The sequence below is a fragment of the Phocoena phocoena genome, chromosome 1 (assembly GCF_963924675.1).
Source record: "Phocoena phocoena chromosome 1, mPhoPho1.1, whole genome shotgun sequence".
Taxonomy (NCBI): domain Eukaryota; kingdom Metazoa; phylum Chordata; class Mammalia; order Artiodactyla; family Phocoenidae; genus Phocoena; species Phocoena phocoena.
In genome coordinates, this window is record NC_089219.1 from 136,317,738 (window position 1) to 136,339,681 (window position 21,944).

Genomic DNA, 21,944 nt, shown 5'->3' on the forward strand with positions numbered 1-21,944 from the left:
GTCACATACGATAGAATAATTCCGGCCACAGGTCAGAGATGCTGCTGCATTATGTGTTCTCAGAACTCATTTGATGTCACCTGCACTGATGTTTCTGCTCGTTCTGGAAACTACGTACGGGCTCTCTTCATGATACATTTCAGGTGCTTTCGCTAAGCAGATGAAATAATTTTGTAGCCAGAAATGGAAGGAAATCCAGCAAACTCTTTCAATACCGAGGAGAGGAGGCACCACACCATCTCTTCATGGGGCTGATGGCCGGCAGGGTCCAGAGGCTGGTCCAGCCGGTTGACACTGGCCCGTGAATCAGGGACCTAACCCTGGTGAATCAGGTGCCACTGGTGCTAGGAAGTAGGGGGCTCGTAAGTGGGCCTCAGTCACGGGGCCTCAATCTAGACCTTCCTGCCAAAGCTTGGATACGGTGTGGCAGGTATTAACACACAGTCAATAGCTAATAATACTATCCTGAACATTTGGTGAACTCAGTATGTGCATTTAGGTAGCACAACAGCCCCATAAAGTACTTGATATTATTTTGATGCCCATTTTACAGATGAATTTATTTTACCAGTTACTGTTCCATTACATTAATTTATCATTACAGTGGACATTCTCCAAGTGTCATCACTTGTATTTCTCTGTACCTACTCCCTGGTGCCAAATTCTGCCCATTCGAACCTTGCCTCTTTGTCCATCTCCTCACTTTTACTTGCGCCCTTTCGCTCACGGGAACCCCTTCTCTTCCCCCTTCTCCTATCCAGATCCTTCCCATCCTCCAGCCATCTGACCACCCGGTGCCCAGTGGTCTCCTTCATCTGACCTCTGACCTCCCCCATCCCTGCCCCAGGCCTAAGCAGTGGGAATCCCAGCTCGGTCCTCCCTGGCCTTGCCTGTCCTTGTTTTCGGCCTGTGCTCTAGGAGGACAGCCAGGGGCACACACCCTCTTGGCCACTTTCAAAGAGCCTGGGGGGCCATGAGTGGTGAGAGAAGGGTCCTCCCAGGGTGGGCTGGGGGGCAGGAAAGGGAAGCAGGGGCGGCTGGGCCCCCAGAGGCCACAGGCCCATCTCCCCCAGCTGAGGGAGAGAGCTCACCAGGCTCTGGGGTGGAGGTGCTGGGCTGAGCTAATCACCTAAATGGACGCAGGCTGTTGAGAGACAGGCTCTATTCCCTAATAGAATTTGCCCTCAAATGCAATTTAATTTTCTCTGAGGCGGTCTCTAGCCCCTCTGCTACCCTCCCCCAGACAGACCCTCATTTCCCCAGCTTCCAAGGGGGAGCAGAGCACCTTTCCTCGGAGGAAAGAGGAGAAGGGCCTCCCCTGGGCTCTGTCCCGATCTGTCCGTTTGGCCTCCTCCTTTGGAACAGCCCCGCCCTTGCCCCCCACGCCCCTCCCCCAGCTCCCACCCTAGATGGGGGTGCCGCTCCCCTCCCAGACACTCTCTGACTTGCCTCTAGAGCCGCCTGCACTCAGCATGCGTTGAGAACAGCAGCTCCAGCCTCCAGTCCTCACCATGAAGGCAGAGTCTTCCCCTGACCTCTGGTAAGTTCACACGCTCCGAGAATGCTTTGTCCTGCTTAGTATCAGAGGCGTGGAAAGGAAACAGTCAGGAGGCGGTGCGGGAGATACTGAAGTGGGAGGATAAGGGCCCACGTGCACATGTGCCCAGGCCCCGGTGGAGGCGGCAGCAGTCCCCTCAGAGCCCTGTGGTCTGGGGCAGAGCCCAGCTCCCGAGCACCCTGGGGACTTTCCTGCTCCACCACAACCTCTTCTGGGCTGGTTTTCCTTCCCCTGTATGTCCTCGTACCCCCAGATCTCAGACTGCAGTGCCCTGGAACCTGACTCTGGTCGCTGGTGGGATCAGAAGATGTGGGAATCTGGGCTCTGAGCGGTCCTGCTAATTTCAGAGTGGACGTGGGGAGCATCTTTAGAAGCTGCTTGCCATCTCTTTCTCTAAGATCCCGTCGGGCTGTGACAGGGGCTCAGGGAGGTCTATGCACGTTCATACCTGGCCCGTGCCCATGATCTTGGATTTCTCTCCCATCCCTCCCCCTTCACCCCCCACCTCTCCTAGCAGGGATGAGGTGAAGACCACAGAGAGAAGCCTGGGAGAGGAAAGCAGAGGAAAGGGGTGGGGCCCCCAGTGTTAGCTGAGGTGGCTTTCAGGGAAGGCAGGAAGCCTGCGGGGCCCAGACTGGTCCCTGGATTCAGGCGACCCTGTGACCATCTTCTTTATCTGGCGAGCCCTGGGGAGGGAACACTAGAATTCCTTTTTCTTTGCCATCAAAGCCTTGAAAAGAGCAGAGGGTGGGCCGAGGATGACGGAGAATGGATGGGTGGCAGGTCAGGGTCAACTGCAAGGGGGAGATGGCCGTTCTTCAGGCAGAGCTACCTGCTCAGCCCCGCTGGCTCCCTGCTGCAGCTGAGGTCTCTTCAGCAGCGTGCGGGGCCATCTCTCGTGGGGCTCCATTCGTGGGCATCCTCCCCACTCATGCACCAGCAAACGCTTATCAGTCCCCTACTCGAAGCCAGAAAATGTGCTAGGTTCTAAGGGGGAAAAAGGGGACTGCTGTATGCGTGTGTGTATGTGTGTGTGTGTGTGTGTGTGTGTGAGCACAGTACAGTCAGGTCAAAACGCCCAGGAACAGTACTGTCCAACAGAAATAAGATGCCAGCCACTTGAGTAAATTTAAGTTTGCTGGTAGCCACGCAACTAGAAAAAAGAAATGAAATTAATAAACGATTTTATTTAACCTAATATATCCAAAAGATTAGCATTTCAACATGTAATAAAACTTTCTAAAATCTTAATGAGATACTTTACACTCTTTCCTTTGTATTAAGTCTTAGAATCCAACATGCAATTGACATTTATAGCACATTTCATTTCCTATCAGCCACATTTCTCAGTAGCCACATGTGACTAGTGGCTTCTGTATTGGACATAGGTGCCCTAGAGCATGCCCACACACAGTGGCGTCCACGGGCCAGCAGGAAGGGCATGGCCTGGCAACTTGTTAGAAATGTAGAATCTCAGGTCCCAGACCTGCTGAATCAGAATCTGTATTTAAACAAAACTCCCAGGTGATTTATGCACACTTTAAATCCGAGGATCCTGTGTGTGCAGGGACAGGGAAGTAGAATGAACTTTTACGGAGCATTTGCTTTAGGGGCTTTTCATATGATCTCATATGATCCCCAACAACCCCTTCTCAGGAGAATTATCTGAGTATTATCATCCCCAGCTAACACAGGAAAACAGAGGCTGGGACAGTGCAACTTCTCACAGCCACAAAGCTCAGATGTAGAGTAGAGCCAGGGTTTATGTCTTCTATGGAATGCTTCCTCGGTGAGGTCTTGGGGAAATCCTTCGCCCCCCAAAGCTCTCAGTATTTCTTCTTTGACCATCCAAAATGGCCATAGTCACAGTATGTCTTTGTCCCTTCACTGCAGGCAGAAAGTTTTGGTGATGAAGGGCAGGCCCCTTCCCAGTGAACCAGGGCTGTGAAGAGAGGAGATGGCCGAGCAGTGAGAGAAGTAAAAGAAGTTCCTTGTCCTTATACACTCACAATAGCGGGCATCTGTGGGGGACTTTCCATGTGCCGGGCCCTGTGCTAACAGCTGGAGCCCTCCTGTGACAATACTAGCACTCTCCACATACCGGTCAGTAAGTGGAGGCTCAGAGTGGGTCACCCTCCAGCAGTCGGCGAAACTGAAGTCCATCTGGTCTCAGGGTCGGGAGTCTGACCCCCGCCTCACCACTTCTCACATGAGCCCCACCCCTACCCTGGCCTTTCTCCTGTCACCTCTGCCCACATCTGGCACATTCATGTTTTTTTTGGTTGTAAGTCAGTTCCTGAGAGGAAACTGCTGAGTTAAGTTCCTCCAGTAAAAATTCTTTCGCCAAGATGATGACAGGGTTGTTTTATAGGTTAGCCTTGACACCTGCAGCTATTTTCAAATGGATCCAGGCTGGACTTCCCACCCCTCTTCCTCCTGCTCCCCGTTTATAGCCTCCTCCTTAGAAGCTGAGACAACAGGTCATCAGGTTAGAGGCTCTGGGAGTGGGCCCTGGTATGGTAGTGTAGACAGCCCCACATTTTTGCACTGTTTCCTCATCGGTAATGTGGTCGGATTACCATGGGCCCTACCTGGCTTGGGTGAGAAAAGGTGTGGGGAGGCCCTTAACCAGCTATAAAGCACCACAAAAATGTTGGTCACTGAATCATTCTTGGATTCAGGATGCCTCTGAGTCCTGGAGACTGAAGAGGGAAATGGGGTAGGGAGAAAGGGTGTCAGCTGTGCAACATCTGGAGTCCAAGTTCTTTCTTTAAATGAACTTGAATATTAGGTCAACTTTAAAAACAAAGGCAAAGAGAGCATAATTGCAGGTTGTGTGGGCAGAGCGGTTCTTCTGAAGAGAAGATATAGCATCGAGTATCTCAGTGTGCCATGGAGAGGCTGTTTGGGGAAGGATGCAGAAAGAGCAGAGCCCAGTTACTGATTACGACTGTGGGTCACCTTATTAACAACCACCACAGTGACATCTGATTGCCTTCTGTGTGTTGAGCACAGGGCTCTGGGGTTTATATGCATTATCTCTAATCCAACAAGCACCCTGCAATGTAGGGGAGGCGTTTCCCAATTTTACAGATGAGGAAAGAAGTTGGCAAGATTAAGTAACTTGCCCTAGGTGTCAAGTGAGCCCTGATGGTCTGACCCATTGCATCAGAAGGCTATTTTCAGGGAACCCTTCTCCCAGCCACCACCCAGCTCTATCATCCTGTCTCCTTTGCTTGGTACAAAAGCTGCCTGTTTCCATAGTGGAGTGGGAGCTTTTCACAAGATGGTTAAAATTTCACCAAGGAGTAATTCTGGCACCTTGACCTCAGCTTGTAACCATGCTGTAAGAGTAGGGGTCTCCTCCACCTCCAAAACGGGGGAAAAAAAACAATCATGGGTCTCTCTCCCAACTAACATTTTTAGGAAAGAAGAGCTCCCAAGTTCTAGTCTTTGCTTGAAAGTTCCAAGAGAGTTTCTTGCCTCTCCCATAAATATAAAACAAGAGAAAGAAAAGCAGGCAAAATACTACAGAGGGGGTACAATAATGATGCCAGCCAACGTTTCTAGGGAAAAGCTCCCTAGGTGCTTCAGGTGACCATCTGTGAGGAGAGTACCATTGTTATTTAGCCATTGAGAAGGCAAAGCAAGGAAACTTCCAAAGGTTACCTCAATTAGGATGTACACAAGTTGGGATTTGAATGCAGGTACCCTGAGCCTAGAACCCAAATGTCTGCTAACCCAGTCTCTGAGTCCCTCCCAGCACAAGGAAGGCAGATGCACCTGGGGAACTTTGCTGACACTATGTCACCGGCAGGCTGGGAATCCTGGAGCAGAGCAGGCTACGGGCTATCTGCACCTGACACCCCGGTCATTGTCTTCCAGGGTCCAGCCAGAAGCTGGCATTCAATAGATGTTCAGTGAATGCATGAATTAAGAAATAACCTAAAATACTCTAGATTTTTGATAGGAAATCAAAAGAATGAACCCTGAGATTGGAATGAACCCAAATTCCCCAATTCATTCCTCTGCTCCCCATACACATAGGCCATGGGGTACAATAGCTGCACAGGTGGATCTGAGGATTTGGCCTTGCCAGGTAATGTATTCTGTGTGGACCCACCACCTGGCGATGCCCAGGAACCTTCAAATAAAAGTTACTTTATGGTGCTGGCAGAAATATAACCACACTACCTATGAAAATACCCTGGCTCCACTTCTTACTACCTGTGCAACCTTGGGCACATCACTTGACCTCTCTGTGCTGACTCAGTTTCTTCATCTGATGGGGATAATAATAGTTCCTGCCTCAGGGGATTTGTGAGGATTGAATGAGTTAACATATACGGAGCACTTAGAGCAGTGCCGGCGACATAAGGGTTAGCTTTTGTCACTTTCCTTCTTTCTCTAAGGATCCCAGTGCCCTCTACTTATTCCGTTTCTCAGCCACTTACTGACTCATAATCTCATTTTAAGAGTTAGATGTCTAAGTACAGGACCATCTCTTTTCCATGTCCCTTAAATTCCTGTGTCAAGGACACAGGGCAGGTTTAAGATGAGCAGTAACTAATCGGCATCCCAGCGGGGAGAGATCCCTGGAAGATTCTGGGAAGAGAAGGAGACAAATGACAAAGCGGTGGGCTCACAAAAGGGGCCTGTGACAAATGACTGGGAGGACTGGGTGGACAGATGGAGAAGAGCAAAGGCCCCTGTCCTTTCATTGGAGAACTCCTTGTGGCTCCCCGAACAAGACAGTGACTCCCCAGGGGCTGGGCTTAGGGTTTGTCTCCCTGGTTTTCTCTGCTGGGATGACTAATATGGACCGGGGCAGAGGGTCTATATCAATCTAGCCCAGCAGAAAAATGAATGAAAATTGAATTCCCCAAGGAGAATCGGGGAGCTGTTATCCAGACAGAGATAAATCAAAGGATGCCACAAAGACAAGGGGGAGCAGGATTCCAACAGCAGGAGAATAATTAAGGAAACAGTTTCAAAATGCAAATGATAAAAGAGGGTTTGAGAGGAATAAGGACAGGAGGAAATAATTGGAGATGGGGTGACAAGGAGCAGAGGCAGCGAACTCATCCCTCAGTGGAGAAGGAGACTGGGCCTCAGGATCCCGGGGTCTGAGGGTGAACTTGCCCACTCTGTGAAGTTCCTAAAACGCAAGGGTTAGAAGACACGCAAGTCTGCTGTGCAGAGTGGACAGAGCACCAGATTGGAAGTCAAAGGCTGGATTTAATTTCCAGTTGAGTCTGCAACTTATTAGCAGTGTGACCTTAGGCAAACCACCTAACTTCTCCGTTTCCTGATAATCATACCCAAGCCCAGGCATGATTATGAAGATCAAATGAGCTGAACTATGTGGAGGAACTTTGTAAAATGTAAAGACGAATGGAAGCTCTAATCATTTTCTTAAGTTGAGTTTCTGGAGATTCTTCCCTTAGACCTGGATCCACTGACATGTTGGGTTTGGTTCCCAGAAATGTAATATGTAAATGTCCAGAAAGTACCAGATACTCTTACTGGCTATTGACCGACTGCCCTGACAGAACTTAGACCTGGGGAAAGCCACATCACCACCAGGCCATCCTCTGGTACCCACCCTCCCATTGGGTTGTAGCTGGAAGGCACAGGTCTGAGGAGGCTCTGAGGACCATTGCTCCTGGGACGTCACTGGCCAGCCATGGGCAGCTTTCAGTGGGAAAAGCCCTGAGTCCGCTCAGAGGTTTAAGTCCGAACAGATGCACCCCAATGGTCTTCCTGGGCTATTCCACAGTAGAGATTATCTGCCTTCTGTGGGAATCAGCCAAGCTTAGCCCCTGTTAACCTCAGTTTTTTCATCCACCAATACCACTTATTGAACTGTTGTGAATAATAGGTGGAATTATACGTGTAGAAGCACTTACCCTGGCGCCTGACACAGTTTTAAACTTTCCATAAGTGTTGGTTATTATTATTACCACCATATGCTGTTATGTTGTTATCATTATCGCTAACTGCAGCAGCAGCAGGCACTAAAAAATACATTTAAGGAAAGATTTTTATTGGGGATTCATTATTAGATGGGAAGGCTAAGGCCCCAGGAAGAAAGCGAAATACCTTGGCAGATGTAGATGTTAGTGGAAGACCTTGGGAATGGGACTCAGCTCATACCAGGAGGCAAATACCTCTAGAAAAGTTTAGGAATGTAAACAAGGGCATTTATTCGTGGAGCTACATTGCGTGTACATGTGGGAACACAGAGGGGTGCGGGGGGAGCAGTTGCTCACAAGGTCAAGAACTGAGAGCCAAACGGATCTCCCAGGGCTCCTCTGCCATTGGATAGACTTGAAAGTGGCATCCCCTGAACCAGCCCTAGGTACAGGAGAGTCTCCACCACAGTAATGCTGCCCCTCACCCAGTGAATGACTTAGTGATGTGCAGTGGGAAGAGGGCAGGACCCAGGCAGGTTCATGTCAGGGGAGTAGGAGCCGCAGAGAGCATTTTAAAAATGTAATATTAAATTATAAAAATAATTACCACATATGCTCTATATTTCACTGCATATAAATATTTTATCTTTTACGGATATTACTGAAAACATATAACAACTTTACAGTAAATCTGAAAAAGAGAAGAAAGAAAAAATTTCATAAAATACATCTCCCTAATACACTATTTTCCATAATGTACTTCTGAATAGCGTTCTGATATATTTCCTTCCAGTTGGTCCCGTGTTTTTGAAAACAACTTTTATTAGTTTTTTTCCACTTTATAAAATAACATGCTCATTGAGGAAACTGAAAAAAGCAGAAAGAAGAAAATAAAAATTATAATGTACAGGTAACCACTTTTATATTTATATATATTTCTATTTACGCTTCTTTAAAAAATAATTATCCTAAAGTTCATACTGCTTCATATTCTCTTTTTTCCCTCACTTCCTTATAAATCTCAAACACTTTTCTACATTATTACTCTTGTGTTGTATTTTCTAATGACTGTATCATTCCATTTTATATACTCTAATAATCTCCTGCTGGTGGATATGCAGGTTATTCTCTTTTTTAAACGTCCTTGCAACTATATCATTATAAATATTCTTGATTATTTACTGTGGACAAATTTTTGTATGGATTGGGTCAAATCCATCACACTGTTGGGCTATAAAAGATATTGCCAAAATGCCCTCAGAGGACATTGTCCCTCTTTGCATACCCACCAGGAAACTGTTTTCTAATTTCCCCACACCCTAGCCAACAATGGGATTATCACTGCTTTTATCTTTAACATTTTAACATACTTATAATCATACAATAGTGCATTCTGCTTTTTAAAAAATTTAGTATTTCACAAGCATTTCCATGTTGCTAGGTTTCATAATTAGTTTCAATAATTGTATATTACTTTTCTTTTGCTGAATTTTTAGGTTATTTTTCTCCAAAATGTAATGCTGTAATAAGCATCTTCATGTATGAAACTTGTTTCGAGTTTTATTATTTCTGTGGAATAGACACTCAAAAGTGGAATTTCATGAGCTAAAGAGTATGAAAAATTTATGGGTTTGATACATATCGCCTAATTGCTTTCCAAACGAATTTAAGAGCTTATAAGCACACCAACAATATTTGTGAGTAGCAGCATCAAATAACCTTCACCAGCACTGAATTCTACCATCCGCCCCCTTATACTCATTGAACAGACAAAAAAGGTGTAAGTGCTACGATGCTTTGTTTTTCCTGTCTTTGATTCTTAATGAGGCTGGCATTTCCTCGTGTTTGTTTACTAGCTAAATTTTTGTAGAAAACATTTTGGTAAACACTGAAAATGTCACCGGGTTCTTGGCTTTTTTCCTGTGCCCTGGAGTTACCTCGCAGGTAAACAGGGCAAGAGATGATGCCAACCCAGTACTAGGTCACATAGAAGTCACTGTGACTTCATTGAAAACAAATTTTAAGCGCTGAGAGCCATGCCATCCGCTCCCACACTCATGCTTGTCCCTCACCAATCCTGGTGTCCCCCTTTTGGGGACAACGCCAGAAGAAAAAGCAGGGGACACGCTGGAAAGTTGGAGAGAGCACACAGTTCCCTTTCCCACCCGGGCTGGACTCCACTATGCTGGGATTACACATATGTCTACATCTCTAGAACGAATTCCGAGTGGCGGTGTCGCGAGCTCTGGGATCCAGAAAGCCGCCGGGTCCGGGGTATGGGTGTTCCGCGTCTGCCGGTCAGGCGGCGTAGAGAATCTGATGAAGCACGAGGAAACCTCGGCGGAGACTGTCCCAGCGGTGGGCCTTCTGTTTTATTTCCTCCAGGAACTCGCGTTGAGAATTGCTGTGTGTGTGTGTGTGTGTGTGTGTGTGTGTGTGTGTGTTGTAAATACCGTAACAACACACACGCCTTTGCTGGTTAGCCCCTGGGGTGGTGTGCTCGCTGCCGCCCCGCACACACGAGGTGGGGAATTGTTCAAAACGCCCGCGGTCGCAGCGCTGAGGCAGAGCGGTCTCTGAGGACCGAGGGCAGGAGAAGCTGAGAGGACGCGGGCAGAGCAGTCGGGACGGGGCGGGGAAGGACTGAGGAGCCGACTCGGGGCTGCAGGCCGCGGCGTGCGGGGGCGCGCACCGGGGGCCCGCGCCCTGCCACCTCCGTGCGCAGACCCTGGCTGCTCTCCTCGGCCCGCCGCAGCCCGCTGCGTGACTCGCGCGTTCCAGGCTGAGTACTGGCTGTCCCTGGCCCGGCCTCAGCCAGACGCGGGAGAGAGCGAGCAAGGGCTGGGAAGCGCCGGCGGGAAAGGAATTGGCCGGAGGAGAGGAGGAGGAGGAGGAGGATGGAGTCATCTAGTTACGGAGCACGCTCCGTCCGCCCAAGAGAAGCCCGGGACCAAGAGAGCGCGACGGGAAGACACCGCCGTGCGACCCAGGCCTCCGGAGCGCCTGCCCCGCCCTTCCCCGCCCCTTGGTTCGAACGGAGGGGCGGAGAGGACACGAGCCGCCGGCTGAGGCCGGAACCCCGAGAGGATCCACGGAAACGTGCGAGCCCCAGACGCGGCCGTCCGGGACCACCTGCTGCCGCGGCCGAGCCAGCTGCAGTATTTATACACGGGGCGCTAGCCCGCACCGCGGGGAGCAGGGGGAACGGCCCATGAGGCCCCGCCCCGCTCCATGCGGTCCGGCCCTCCTGCCCGGCCGGCCTCTCTCAGGGCGCTAGCACCACCACTCGGGCCTGGGTCCGCCGCTCGCTGCTGGGTGGGGGGGCTTGGCTGAAGGGCGGGCCGCCCTGCGGAAAGCGACGTCACGGCCGTTCCTGCAGTGTGAATGAATCAAAATGCCTGGGTGACCGCGGCCTCCTGGGCGGCCGGCACGCGAAGGGTGGAGGGGGAGGGGGAGAGAAGCGGGCGGGGGGAGGGAGGAGGGGAAAAAAGCCAGAGCTGCAGCAACAGCGTCTCCTCAACCCGGGATGTGCACCAACCCGGGAGAGCGAGATCAAAGGGATTTGAAACAGACTGAGGACTGGCGGGGGGAGGGGGGCAGGCAGCCTGTGGAATCCTCCTGTAGAGGCGGAGGGTCCGGCTTCCACCGTGACTTCGGCGGTCTGGTTGGGTTTTTTATTATTTTCAAATTTCTGAATCCAGCTTGAGCGAGAGAACGAGAAATCTCCGTAGACTGCGACTCGCTGGCTCTCGCTCGGAGATGATGCAGAGCGCAGCTGTCCCCGCGGAGGGGGCTGTCAAGGGGCTCCCGGAGATGCTTGGTGTGCCGATGCAACGTAAGACACCCCCCTTTCTCGCTGACTTAATTTGATAACAAGACGGCCGGCAGCTTTGGCCGGTTTGGGGCGGGCCGGACGCTGCGCGTAGCCTGGACCGGAGAGGACGGGCGGGGCGAGGGGCCGGCGGCCCGGGCGCAGAGGCGGTCACAGGGCAGGGGCACCAGCTAGAGTGCATTTGAAGGGCCTGGCCCTTGGCTTTTGGGGGCCGAAAGTGAAAGCCTCCCGGATGGTGCTTGAGGCGAGCCTAGGGATACCGAACCCCGCATCCCCAGCCCATGTTTTTTCTAGGAGCCTTGGGGAGAGTGCTGTCTGGGGACAGACACCAGAGGAAAGAGCTGCAGGCCAGGCCTAAGCGCTGGGGTGGTCCCCCAAACCCTCCTCCCCCGCCGGGGGAGGGGGCTACGGTCAAAGCTCGCAGTACCGCTAGTGCAACTTCACCCCAGCTGGCGGGAAGTTAGAGAGCGCGTCCCCCGCCGCCGGGGCTGGCGGCGCAGAAGCCCAGGCCACACGCGCTGTCCCCGCGCGCAGGGCGTGCGCGCCTGGTGCGTCCGCAGCCGCTGCTGCCCGCGGCGCCCGCCGCCTGCGCCGCCAGGGACTGCCGGCTCCTGGTGAGGAAGTCCACTCGCCATATTCCAGCTAGCCGAGGAATGAAGGGAGGGAGAAGCACCGCGACGAAGTTGTGAACTCGGGGTACAGCCTTGGTGCACGCGAGAGCAGGCTCTCAGTATGGTTCAGATTCGAAAGGAGAGAGATAAGGGTGTGCGGGCGCTTTCTTTCCCGTGCCCGAAATTAGGAAGGCGGCCGGAGCTCGGGGCTTGTTTATCCTCAGGTGCGTGTGTGTGTGTGTGTGTGTGTGTGTGTGTGTGTGCGCGCGCACGCGCAGGGATTTTCCCAGTGAGAATTTTCTCTGTTCCTTGCTGGTGAACGAGGTCTTCGGTGGAGAGTCTGTGCGGAGGCCAGAGCAGGTCCCGTGGCGTCGCGCTCGCTTGGCTGGCGCCGCGTGAGCCCTGCCCCGCGGGCTCGCGGGTTCTGCGGAAAGCCTCTGGGCACGGTAGAGAGAAGAGGGGCTCCCTCACTCCGCTCGCCAAGGGGCTGTGCTTCCGCCCGCGACTTCTTCAGTGGACCGGTAGCTACATCCTTGAGGTTTAAGTAAGGACCGGCTCATCCACGGAGGGTGCCTACCTAGGAACTAGGGCGCAGCAGGGCGCCCTCCTGCGCCCCGGCTCTCCATGACATGGTTTCTGCCCCAGCAGTACCTCCAAGGCAGGCTGGCGAGCCTGTCTGTCCCCTCACACCCCTACCCCGCGACTTCCTGGGAAGTTTGTGAGAAGGGACTAGAAGAGGATAGCTTCACTCAAACCTACTTAGGTTGCTCTTTGACTATATACTACAGCTATGTTTTGTATCTTTTTCTGTCAACTGTTGGCAAACAGTTCCAAGTCTGCGCTGTGCCTTGGGGAATTTACCGTTAAGATGTGTCTGTGGAAGGCGTGGGGGATTCACTGACTCCTTACTACCCCAGCCCACCGAGGGCAGGGAGGGAGTGGATTGTCAGCCCCTGCACAAACACAAACCCTGGCCAAGGTGCTGCACCTTAAGTTGATTGTACCTTTGCGCGAGTGAGGGGAGTGTGTGAGTGGGCGCAGGTGTGTGTGACTCACGTCCTTGTTACCCAATACAGCTGTGCTTTAATAGTTGTGGTCCATAGGTGGCCTCTGTTAGGACCGCAATGTAAGACTGTGGGTTTTGCTCTGACAGCCTTTCTTTGGATGCGCAGGACACACTCTCAGAAGGTCTCACTCTTCGTTTTTCTTACTCAGAGGCAGCTTTGATTTTGTCGTCAGGAACTCGATTTCCTAAATTGCCTAGAACTCACCTTCAGAGCTACAGTTCGCCAGGCCTCGGCGTCTGGGTTGGAACTGTGGAAAACTTAACGAGGTAGAGAAGGGGACTCTCATCCCAGGGTGGTCCAGTGAGGCAAGGCTGAACCAGGAGGGGTTGGTCTGACCTTCCTTTTGTCTTGCCGTGGTTCTGTGGCCTGGGTTGGAGGAGGCACTGGCCAAAATTTAGGGGACCAATCCCTGAAGGCTTTGGGATCAGCTTTTTTTTTTTTTCTTTTGGGGATGTGTGTGGATTTTACCCTCCCCCATTGCAGCAGATCTGGCTTCTGGCTATTAAGTTGTTGGTGCTGGGCACTGGGGGACTGGTCCCCTCTGGCACATTTACCCAATCATTCTCTTTCTTGGGGCATCGGACCCAGTAGCCTAAGAATTCCATGGAGGGGGGTGGACATGCCCTTGGGTCTCAGGGAGGAAGAGGGGTTAATCTCCGGCTGTGGCTGTTTAAACCTGGTAGTGGAGGAGACAACAGAAAGGCTCTCCCACAGGGATCCCTCCAACCTGCCAACTGGAAGGGTCGCCCGCCACCCCACCACCAGGTTCTGCTTCTTCACTCTGGGCCACCACAGATGGAGCACTTGGCAGCGCAGGTCTAGAGATTCCCCAACCTCAGTGCCTCTGGTGCCCTGGCCTCTAGGGGTGTTTTAGGGGTTGGAATCCAGTATAGTCTTTTGCTTTGGAGGGATGGGTGAGGTGCATTCCCTTCAGGAAAACGTTATCAAATTATGTAATCATTTCTCTCTTTTGGTGGCCTTCTTCCTTACACCCTGTACGCCCCCCACACACAGCGCCTCCCGACACTGCTCACTCCTGGGTGGCCTGGTCTTTGAAGCGATTGCTGGCCTTCTGCTTTTCTGTGCAGAGGTTGCGGAGCAGGTCCCGGCCTTCCCGCTCCGAGAGCCCCTGGGTCGCCCGATCGGGCCATGCCTGGCTGGGGCTTCTCCGGACAAACTCGGGGGTCTTTATCCGTTTGAGGGGCGTAGGCCTGAGCAAGAAGCTCGGGAGAATCCGGAGGGAGGAGGCTGGGAGCAATCTGAGACCAACTTTGGGTAGAGAAATAGAACACCCCGCGCCCCCCCAAAGCGCGGACTGGTGGGCGGGGCAGCCCCCCTCCCGCTGCCTCAGGTCAGTGTTTTTTAAGGAATTCGAACCCCGGCTCCTTGCTCTGAATGGTGGGAGTGCTCTGCAGGAGGCAACACCCTCGACACCCTCGGGGTCACATCCAGCACGCGCAGAGTTCCTTGTTTTGTGGGCGCCAGTGGGTAGGTTCAAAAAAGGACTTCGTCCTAAACTGATGCGTCCCAGCTACTTGGCCCACGATTTAGGGTGGCTGGTTTCTCTTGTTTCCGGCACAACCTGCCTTTGTCCGGGGTCGTCCCCGCTGCCTCCCCCAGGGCTGCCGAGGTCCGAGTTCCCACAGCGCCTAACCCAGCGCTGGGTGCGCTGGCTTCTTAGCCTCCTCCGAACCTCTCTCCTCCCCGAATCCAGCAGTTCCCCCACGCACCTGGGTCCTGTCGGCCCCTCTTGCTGACCAAGACGTTTGGGAATAGTGGGGGACGTCCAGGGAGGTGGGCGTTTTATCCGCCCCTTGCCCTCGGTTTTGGTCCATCTCACACGTAGTCTCCCGGGGCTCGCAGGAAAGGACAACGGACATCCCGGAATGCTGGCTAGGGAGCAGGCCAGCCCCGCGGGAGGAAGGAGTGATTCGCCGGGTCCAGGCTGGGAGTGGTAAATGAGAAGCCAGCCCGGGCGTCTCCCATCCCTTCCTTGTCTCCTAAAAGATCTGTCTTGCGCTCATGTGAACCCCGAAGCTGTGGGGGGGAGGGCATTTGATTTTGTATTTGGCAGGATCTGGGCGAAGGACTCCTCAGGACGCCTCACTACCCTTTCTTCCCTTCCCGGCGCTCCTGCGCGGGGTGAGGCTCCCTGCACTGGTCGCGTTAGAATCCTCGTCCCCGACCTTATCCTCTTGCGGGCCATTTCTTAAGGGTGGAGTGAACTCACTTCCCGGTGGGCAGTTCTCTCAAACTCTAGAGCAGGGATTTGCTCTTAGTCCCATTCCTGTCGTTTCTTGTGGTGCCAGGAAAAAAAAAAAAAAAAAACGGAAAAGAATATAGAGATTGAAATTCCATCAGATTCCAGTACAGATATCCAAACAGCAGCCCCCGACGCCACAAACCTCCTTCCCCGCGTCACAAAAATATTGTCAGGGGCGGGCCAACTTTTAAAGGTCAGACTGGCTGTCCCCGTCGGCAGATTCGGGCCTCGCGGGTTGGGGATTCAAATTCTCCAACCGTGAGGATCCCGTCCCAGCGTCGGGCTAGAGCCACGCACCAGTCAGAGGGAGTTTGGAGAAACCCGGGTGACTGCGGCCGTGCCTCGCTTGGGGTGGCGGGAGGCCGAGGGCGCCCGAGGGGCGCGCTGGCTCCGGCCTCCTCCGTTCCCTTGCCTTGATCGGAGAGGGCAGAGAGGGCGGAGGGGAGCCCGCCTGGGAAGCCGCAGACTCAGGGCGCTCAGGGAGAGGAATTAACGATTTAACCAGGACAAAGAGCAGGCAGGTGGGGCGGGTGAGGGGCGAAGGTCTGCACTGAGCGGTCCCATGTCCGTGTCTAGGTAAGACGAAAAGTCGGGACTGAAGAGAGGAGACAGGACCTAACTCGAGTGGTTTCCTCGCTCGGTCGCGGTCCATCCTCGCGGAAAACCAGAGCCAGGCGGGGCCGGGCGGGAGCGGCGTCCTCGGGTCTGGGAGCGCGACCTGCGTGACCTCGCCGCCACCAGGGCAGAGCTCCTCCGCCCCGCGGGCAGGCGCCGGCCTGGGTGGCCCGGGGGACTGATGATGAATTGCATCCAAAAGCGTTTGCTGCGCACCTATGGGCGGCGCAAGGTCCTGAGCGAGCCTGCCGCGCGCCCTGGGTTTTTGAGGGCTCGCTAGGGGAGGCAGGTGCGGACAGGGCGGCCCTTCCCGTGGAGCCGGCTTCGCACGCACCGCGTCCAGCCGCCCCGAGTGGAGGTCGCAACTGCGCAGGGGGCAAAAGAGGGACGGCCACCGCACGGCGCATTAGGCATTTCTGCTCTTTGGCCCTTTCCCACCGTCCACCTTGCCCGTTCCTCTTACTAGTTTATTATCCCTAGCGGTCTGGGATTGGCCAAATCCGGAACCAGTTTCCTACCTGTTTGCAGCCGGGCAGACTTTTTTCGCGCGAAGAGGCGCGGCAGGTGGGAGCGCGGCCAGAGAGCGGAGACAGTAAGCTCTTTTCTTGCGCATACCCATTTCGCACCAAGAATTTGGGAAGACAAAATTAACCCCCTACGCTGGCGGCACAAGTCTTTCCGTGACTTTTTAACCCTTAGAAAGCTGTTCTCACATTTTGGGAGCGGCTCCTCCGGCACAGAGCCTGGAGGCAGCTGGCGGGTCCCTGCGCTGCGCGCGCCCTGCCCGCATTCTCGTCTGGGCTCCCAGCGCTCAGCGGAACTTGAAGAGCGCTTGAAATGTGGCAGGCTCAAGAGAGACGAGGTCTGTACCTGCGCAGCCGTTGTTGTAAATTAAATTCGATATGGGGAGGGAATTGGTAACACTGTGTGCCCGGGGAGAAATGGAGCGGGTCGCGGGTTGTACCCACCATCCTACAGAGGAAGCCGCGGCTGGCCTGGCACTCAGCGCAGGCTTCACTCTTTGGGGCTCAGCGGTTAGCTTCATCACGGATGAGACCTTTTGTTTTTTTAAAAGAAGGCAGGGCGAATGTCTTTTAAAGGATACTGAAGGGTGAAACTTATCAGGAAGAAGAATTACTAGCAAAACCCCGGGCGGGATGAAACCAGGAGCGGCGGAAGTTAGAGGAAGGAGTACCAAAGCTAGTTGTACCTCCCTCTTGACACGTCGAAAACAAAGCGGGGTTAAGACAAGAATGTAGGCTGAACGCTCTGGGGATTAGAGCAACGTGAGTCCTCAAGACGTCTTGGGGACCGCCTACGCGACCAAATACCAGGGTCGATTTTTAAAAAATCGAGTCCTAGAGGTGAGGTGGGGGTCGAGGCAGGCGGGAAACCGGCAAAGCAATGGCTTTCCATTGAGTAGACAAAACACAGCCCACAGGGGCGTCTTGGATTTTGAACAGTGACCTGATGACCCCGCTGACCAGGTGTAGACAGCCTCAAGTCCTAAATATTTCCATTGTCCTAACACTTCCCTTTTGCCTCGGATTTTAGTGTCCTTTCACTCTGTGCTACAGTCAATTAGTGATTACTTAGCACCGCATTAGCAGACAGAACCCAGAGAGACTCAGGCGCTGGGAGGGCTGCAGCGGAGGAAGGGGAGGGAGACAGTCACACCTGCAGTCATCCAGATTGGGAAATTAGTTAACAGGGACTCACCTTTCTTTCTATCACGTTGTTAAGGAATCTCCTTCGAGCCTCTTGATTTAGTCAGTCATGGTGGATATCTTGTGGTTTTCCCTGGGAAACTAATCTTCTCCAAATTAAGGAGTTGTGGAGGGGGAGGGTTGGTGGAGTTGGATGGAGGGACCTTGTGCCATTAGGGAAATTTATCAGGATTCGGGCTGAGAAGCTTTGGAATGCAGCGAGACTTGGAACCAGTTTAGCTGCTGAGTGGATGCAAGGAGTCATCTTACCCACTTTGGGAAACCTAAGGTTGGAGACAGACTGAAACAGCAGTTTGCTATGGCAGCGACAGATGCATTACTGTGTATAGATTGCTGGGTTCTGAGATGGCTGGGGGTGGGGCTTACTTTTGTAATGGTTTTCCGCCTTTCCTCCCTTCCTGGAATGCGTTGTTAACAATGCCTGTAACCCAAATGTGAGCGAACAGGGTCTACTGTTTTTAGTAAAATTCCATCGTGGCTTGAATATCTGTATTCCTTCTCTCTCTCTTCTTCCTTTATCCCTTCCTTCCTCTGTCTCTTCCTTCTTTCCTTTGTGAGATCTTTGCGGGGAGGAGCATGGGTTTGTGCAGGAATTCTGAGCACCGGGGTGCCATTGGGGGTTGAGTGCCCAGCAAGCTACAGAGAGGTGAGATCCATCTCTCTCACTGTGTTCCCAGGAGGCCTGGGAGGGAAGAGCAGTTTCTGGGTCCAGAACCAGAAGCAGCCCTGGAGCTGGGCTATTGTTTGCTGTAGGAAGAAAACCTCACATGCCGCTGTGAGGTTTTACCTGTTTTAGTCCTCAGTTTTACGGAACCCTGATCAAAATGGAACACAGATCAGCCATTCCGAGGCACTGCAGTTGGGGGTAGGTGGACAGGTTGGGTTTAATTGGCAAAATTGAAATTGATTCTCCCTTGGAAAATGGACTTCGGGTTAACTGTGTTAGTGGCGGACTGGAAAATCATCTTGGGAGGCAACTCCTAACCACTGTTGTTATTTTGGTGGATTTCTTTTCTCAGATCGCCCCACTCCCCTTCCCTCTGTCAATCTGGGTCTAGTCACAGATGTTTTACTGCGGCATCTCACGCCCAAATGCCTTTAAAGTATAATTTGTTTTCATTATAATGTTAGGGGGTTAAGGGATTGGTTCTGGGAATAGCTTAATAGAGAGAAAACTTGTGGCCAAATTAATTGAAAGTTTCTTCTTATGAGGGACCGGTTGCCAAACATATGGAATATTGCCACAGAATGAGACATCAGAAAAATACGTTGTGGAGATTTAGCAATGATTAAATGTGAAAAATGGAGTGGAAATAGATGTGTACGGCATTTCCATAGACTGTCATGGATTTGTTTAATGTGATTTTTCTGTTTTATTTGCAATTACTGAGAATATTCAATATCCTACTGAAGATTACTAATTCTGTGTCAGTATATAATCTAGAAGATAATTCTATACCTGCAAATATATGTTTACATTTGTTATTTTATTGACTATGGGACTCCTCCTATTAAAATGTTATTCAGATTCAGCCTTAAAATGGTAACATCAAAATTGTCTCCAGGATACTTTTGAATTTGATCTTTTATTGAAGAGGTTACTATTTTTTGAGCTAAGCAGAAGAACAAAGGAGATTTTCAAAGGGTCGTCAAACCACCAAATGAAACAAATAGGACCCGCGGTGGGAAGGCTTCTGGAGGAGAAATGGAGGGAAAATAGAACGTTAGGCGTGATCATTTCTGATATGAAAAGGATTTTCTGACTTCTTCCTAGTTGTGAGTCATTTGTCAAGACAAATTAGAAAACAAACTAGAAATTAGATAAGATGTAGACTGAAGTATTTTCAAAGTACGTAAGTGAATAGAATTATATTAGAGAATATAATTTACCTTAAATGTGATACCAGTGTTTTTGTTTGTTTGTTTTACTTTTCCCAATATTTTTGTGGCTGGCCCAGATTACTACTATATTTAATGCTGCCATCACCATCACAAAGTTCAATAAACCTTTTATCCTTAAGTTTAAAAGAATTAATATTGGAATTTTATGCTTCAGCTGTGTTGTTTATGAGATTATTCTTACTAGGTTATTGAGATCCCTTAAGAGAAAGTTAATGAAAACATTTTGGAAAATTATGTTATGGGCTCTTCAAGATACATTGGTTTAGAATAAGGGAACATATAAATAAGGAAACCCTAAACTGTTCAATAAAAATGGAGTGTCTTTAATAGGGAAAGAGCAAATAAAGAGCCAGGAGGGGGAAAAAAACCAGACACATCTAGTTATGATTTGTCATATAAACTGCATCCTTGGTCTCAGTCCTCTGTTCCTTCAGCCACAGTTAGCAGGTGATTTAAAAGGGGAGTTGTGACCAGAAAACAGGATTTTATTGTCAATGGTGATGGCAGTGACTTTGATTTGGAAAGTTTTATTTTTAAAATATGTATCGAATAACAGAACTTTTAATTAAAATAATTTAACTGTACCTCTGTTATAATTCTTAGATTTGGATATTCCAGAGCTTAGGTATGAGTTTAGGCAGGCCTGGTGTCATACTTATGTCCTGTGGCTTTATGTTGACACACTTTAGAATTAGTCATTCCCAGACGAAATCAAGGAGCCCCCACTGAGATTATTTTCCCAACCCGCCTTTTCAAAACCATCTTCCTTCTTACTCAGAGAACCTTAGGTAACAGAGCAGCATTGTCTGCCGTTAATTTTTCTCCCCCTTCTATGTGGGGAAGGACTAGAGAATTCCAAGAAAAACATTTGCATAATATTTCAGTTATATGTGTGTTTCCTTAAAGCCCCATTTGGCTTTTTTTGTAGTCAGTAAAAAAAACTTAACAAATAAATAAAATTGTGTAGTTTTGGAAACATACATTGGCCAAATGTTATTTAAGACAGAGTGCAAAAAAACTACTTACCAGCGAAAGGATTTGGGATGAAACCCACCAGACAGAGGTGGCTTTGGTGAACACAGTTGGAAACCTTGGTCTTCAGTCAGCCCCAGAATCTATCCCAGAGAAAAAGAGGGTTCCAGCCCTAGTTTGGCCCCCAACTGTGTACCCTAAGGGAAACCCTTTTAAATGTAGATTAGAGGTTCACTTTTCTCAGGATCTCTAGGAGGAGTAAATGAGCTTGCAGATTTGCAAGTACTTGACAAAGTTCAAAGTGTTGGTAAACTTAAAGAGGAAGATCATGGTTCCGTTTTGCAGAGGGAGTCACCCTCTGCGGGCTGGAGTGCTCCTGGGTGTCTTAAGGGGATGGCCAAGCCGATAGGGAGCTTTGTGGGGTCTGCAAACGGGGGACCCTGGAAGCATCTCCCCTGGACCAGCTCCCTATCCAGAAAGAAGCAAGGAAAACCTTTTCCTGGGCACTAGGCTGTCAAGCCAAATTGTCTGTGAAACAAAAAGAAGAACTCTTATTTGTGCAAAAGGCAGTGAAAAAAGCAATGTCTTGCAAGATTCCAAAGCGGCCCATCAAAGTCCAAATTTTACAAAATATTAATCTGTTCTGAACACTATTCCGACCAGTACAGAATACCTGTCTTTAAAATATTACAGTATTCACTTGCATTATGAGTCTAATGGAAATATCTGGAATTCTAAACCACTTTCCCAGAAAGGTACACTTTGTTAAATACATTTTTGGAGTCATCGTCAAGTATGTTCGTTCTAGTTTTAGTCTCTTTAGTGGAAAAAAATGTTTTTCCTCACGTTGTTCATCTTCTGTGACCAAAGAGACAGAAAGCACACTTTTTCAAAGAATTAAAATCGATCAGACAAACACAAACCATTTCTGAAATGTTTCATGGTGGCCCCTGGTTCCTTGAGAGCAGTTTCTTGGAAATGAAGAAACATTGAGTGGGGAATAAAAATGTACAATACTTATTCTATATCACCAGAGGGCTGAGGGCAATTTGATCTACCACAGACCACATCAGACCTTTGATCTCTTCCACTTCCCAGCTTTCTGAAACTTCACTAACGGAGGAATTTGGGGATTTAAAACAGAGTCCATTGTTTGATGGGCCACTCTGAAAAACAAGCCCCTTGTACCTCCACTAGGGCACTCAGGTGATCTGAGCGCTGGGCATCACGTTGTGTATTTTATAAGCTTCCTTGATGAAGAAATAGGTTATGGCTACAGGCAAAGGGTTTTTAGTTATTTCATATCAAATAAGAAATAGTCACTTCACCATTGGGCATTTAGATGTCTCTAAGAAAAATACTAGAAGCCTCAAATGTTAATATGAACTCAGCCCTTTCTTACCTGAATACATTACAGCAAAAGTGAAGTGAGGTCAGGTAGTTGGTGGTCCTAACCGCCCCACTCTCACCATTCACATGTGA

The 21,944-nt window shown here is 50.5% G+C and overlaps 1 protein-coding gene across 1 annotated transcript in view; it reads left to right on the plus strand.

Moving 5' to 3' along the window:
* Positions 1-11,232: 11,232 nt before the first annotated feature.
* LHX4 (LIM homeobox 4) overlaps positions 11,233-21,944 on the plus strand; it is a 42,756-nt gene continuing 32,044 nt past the window's right edge. The window contains exon 1 of the mRNA XM_065882887.1: positions 11,233-11,308. Coding sequence (XP_065738959.1) covers positions 11,233-11,308 — 76 coding nt within the window. The remainder of the gene's footprint in view (positions 11,309-21,944) is intronic.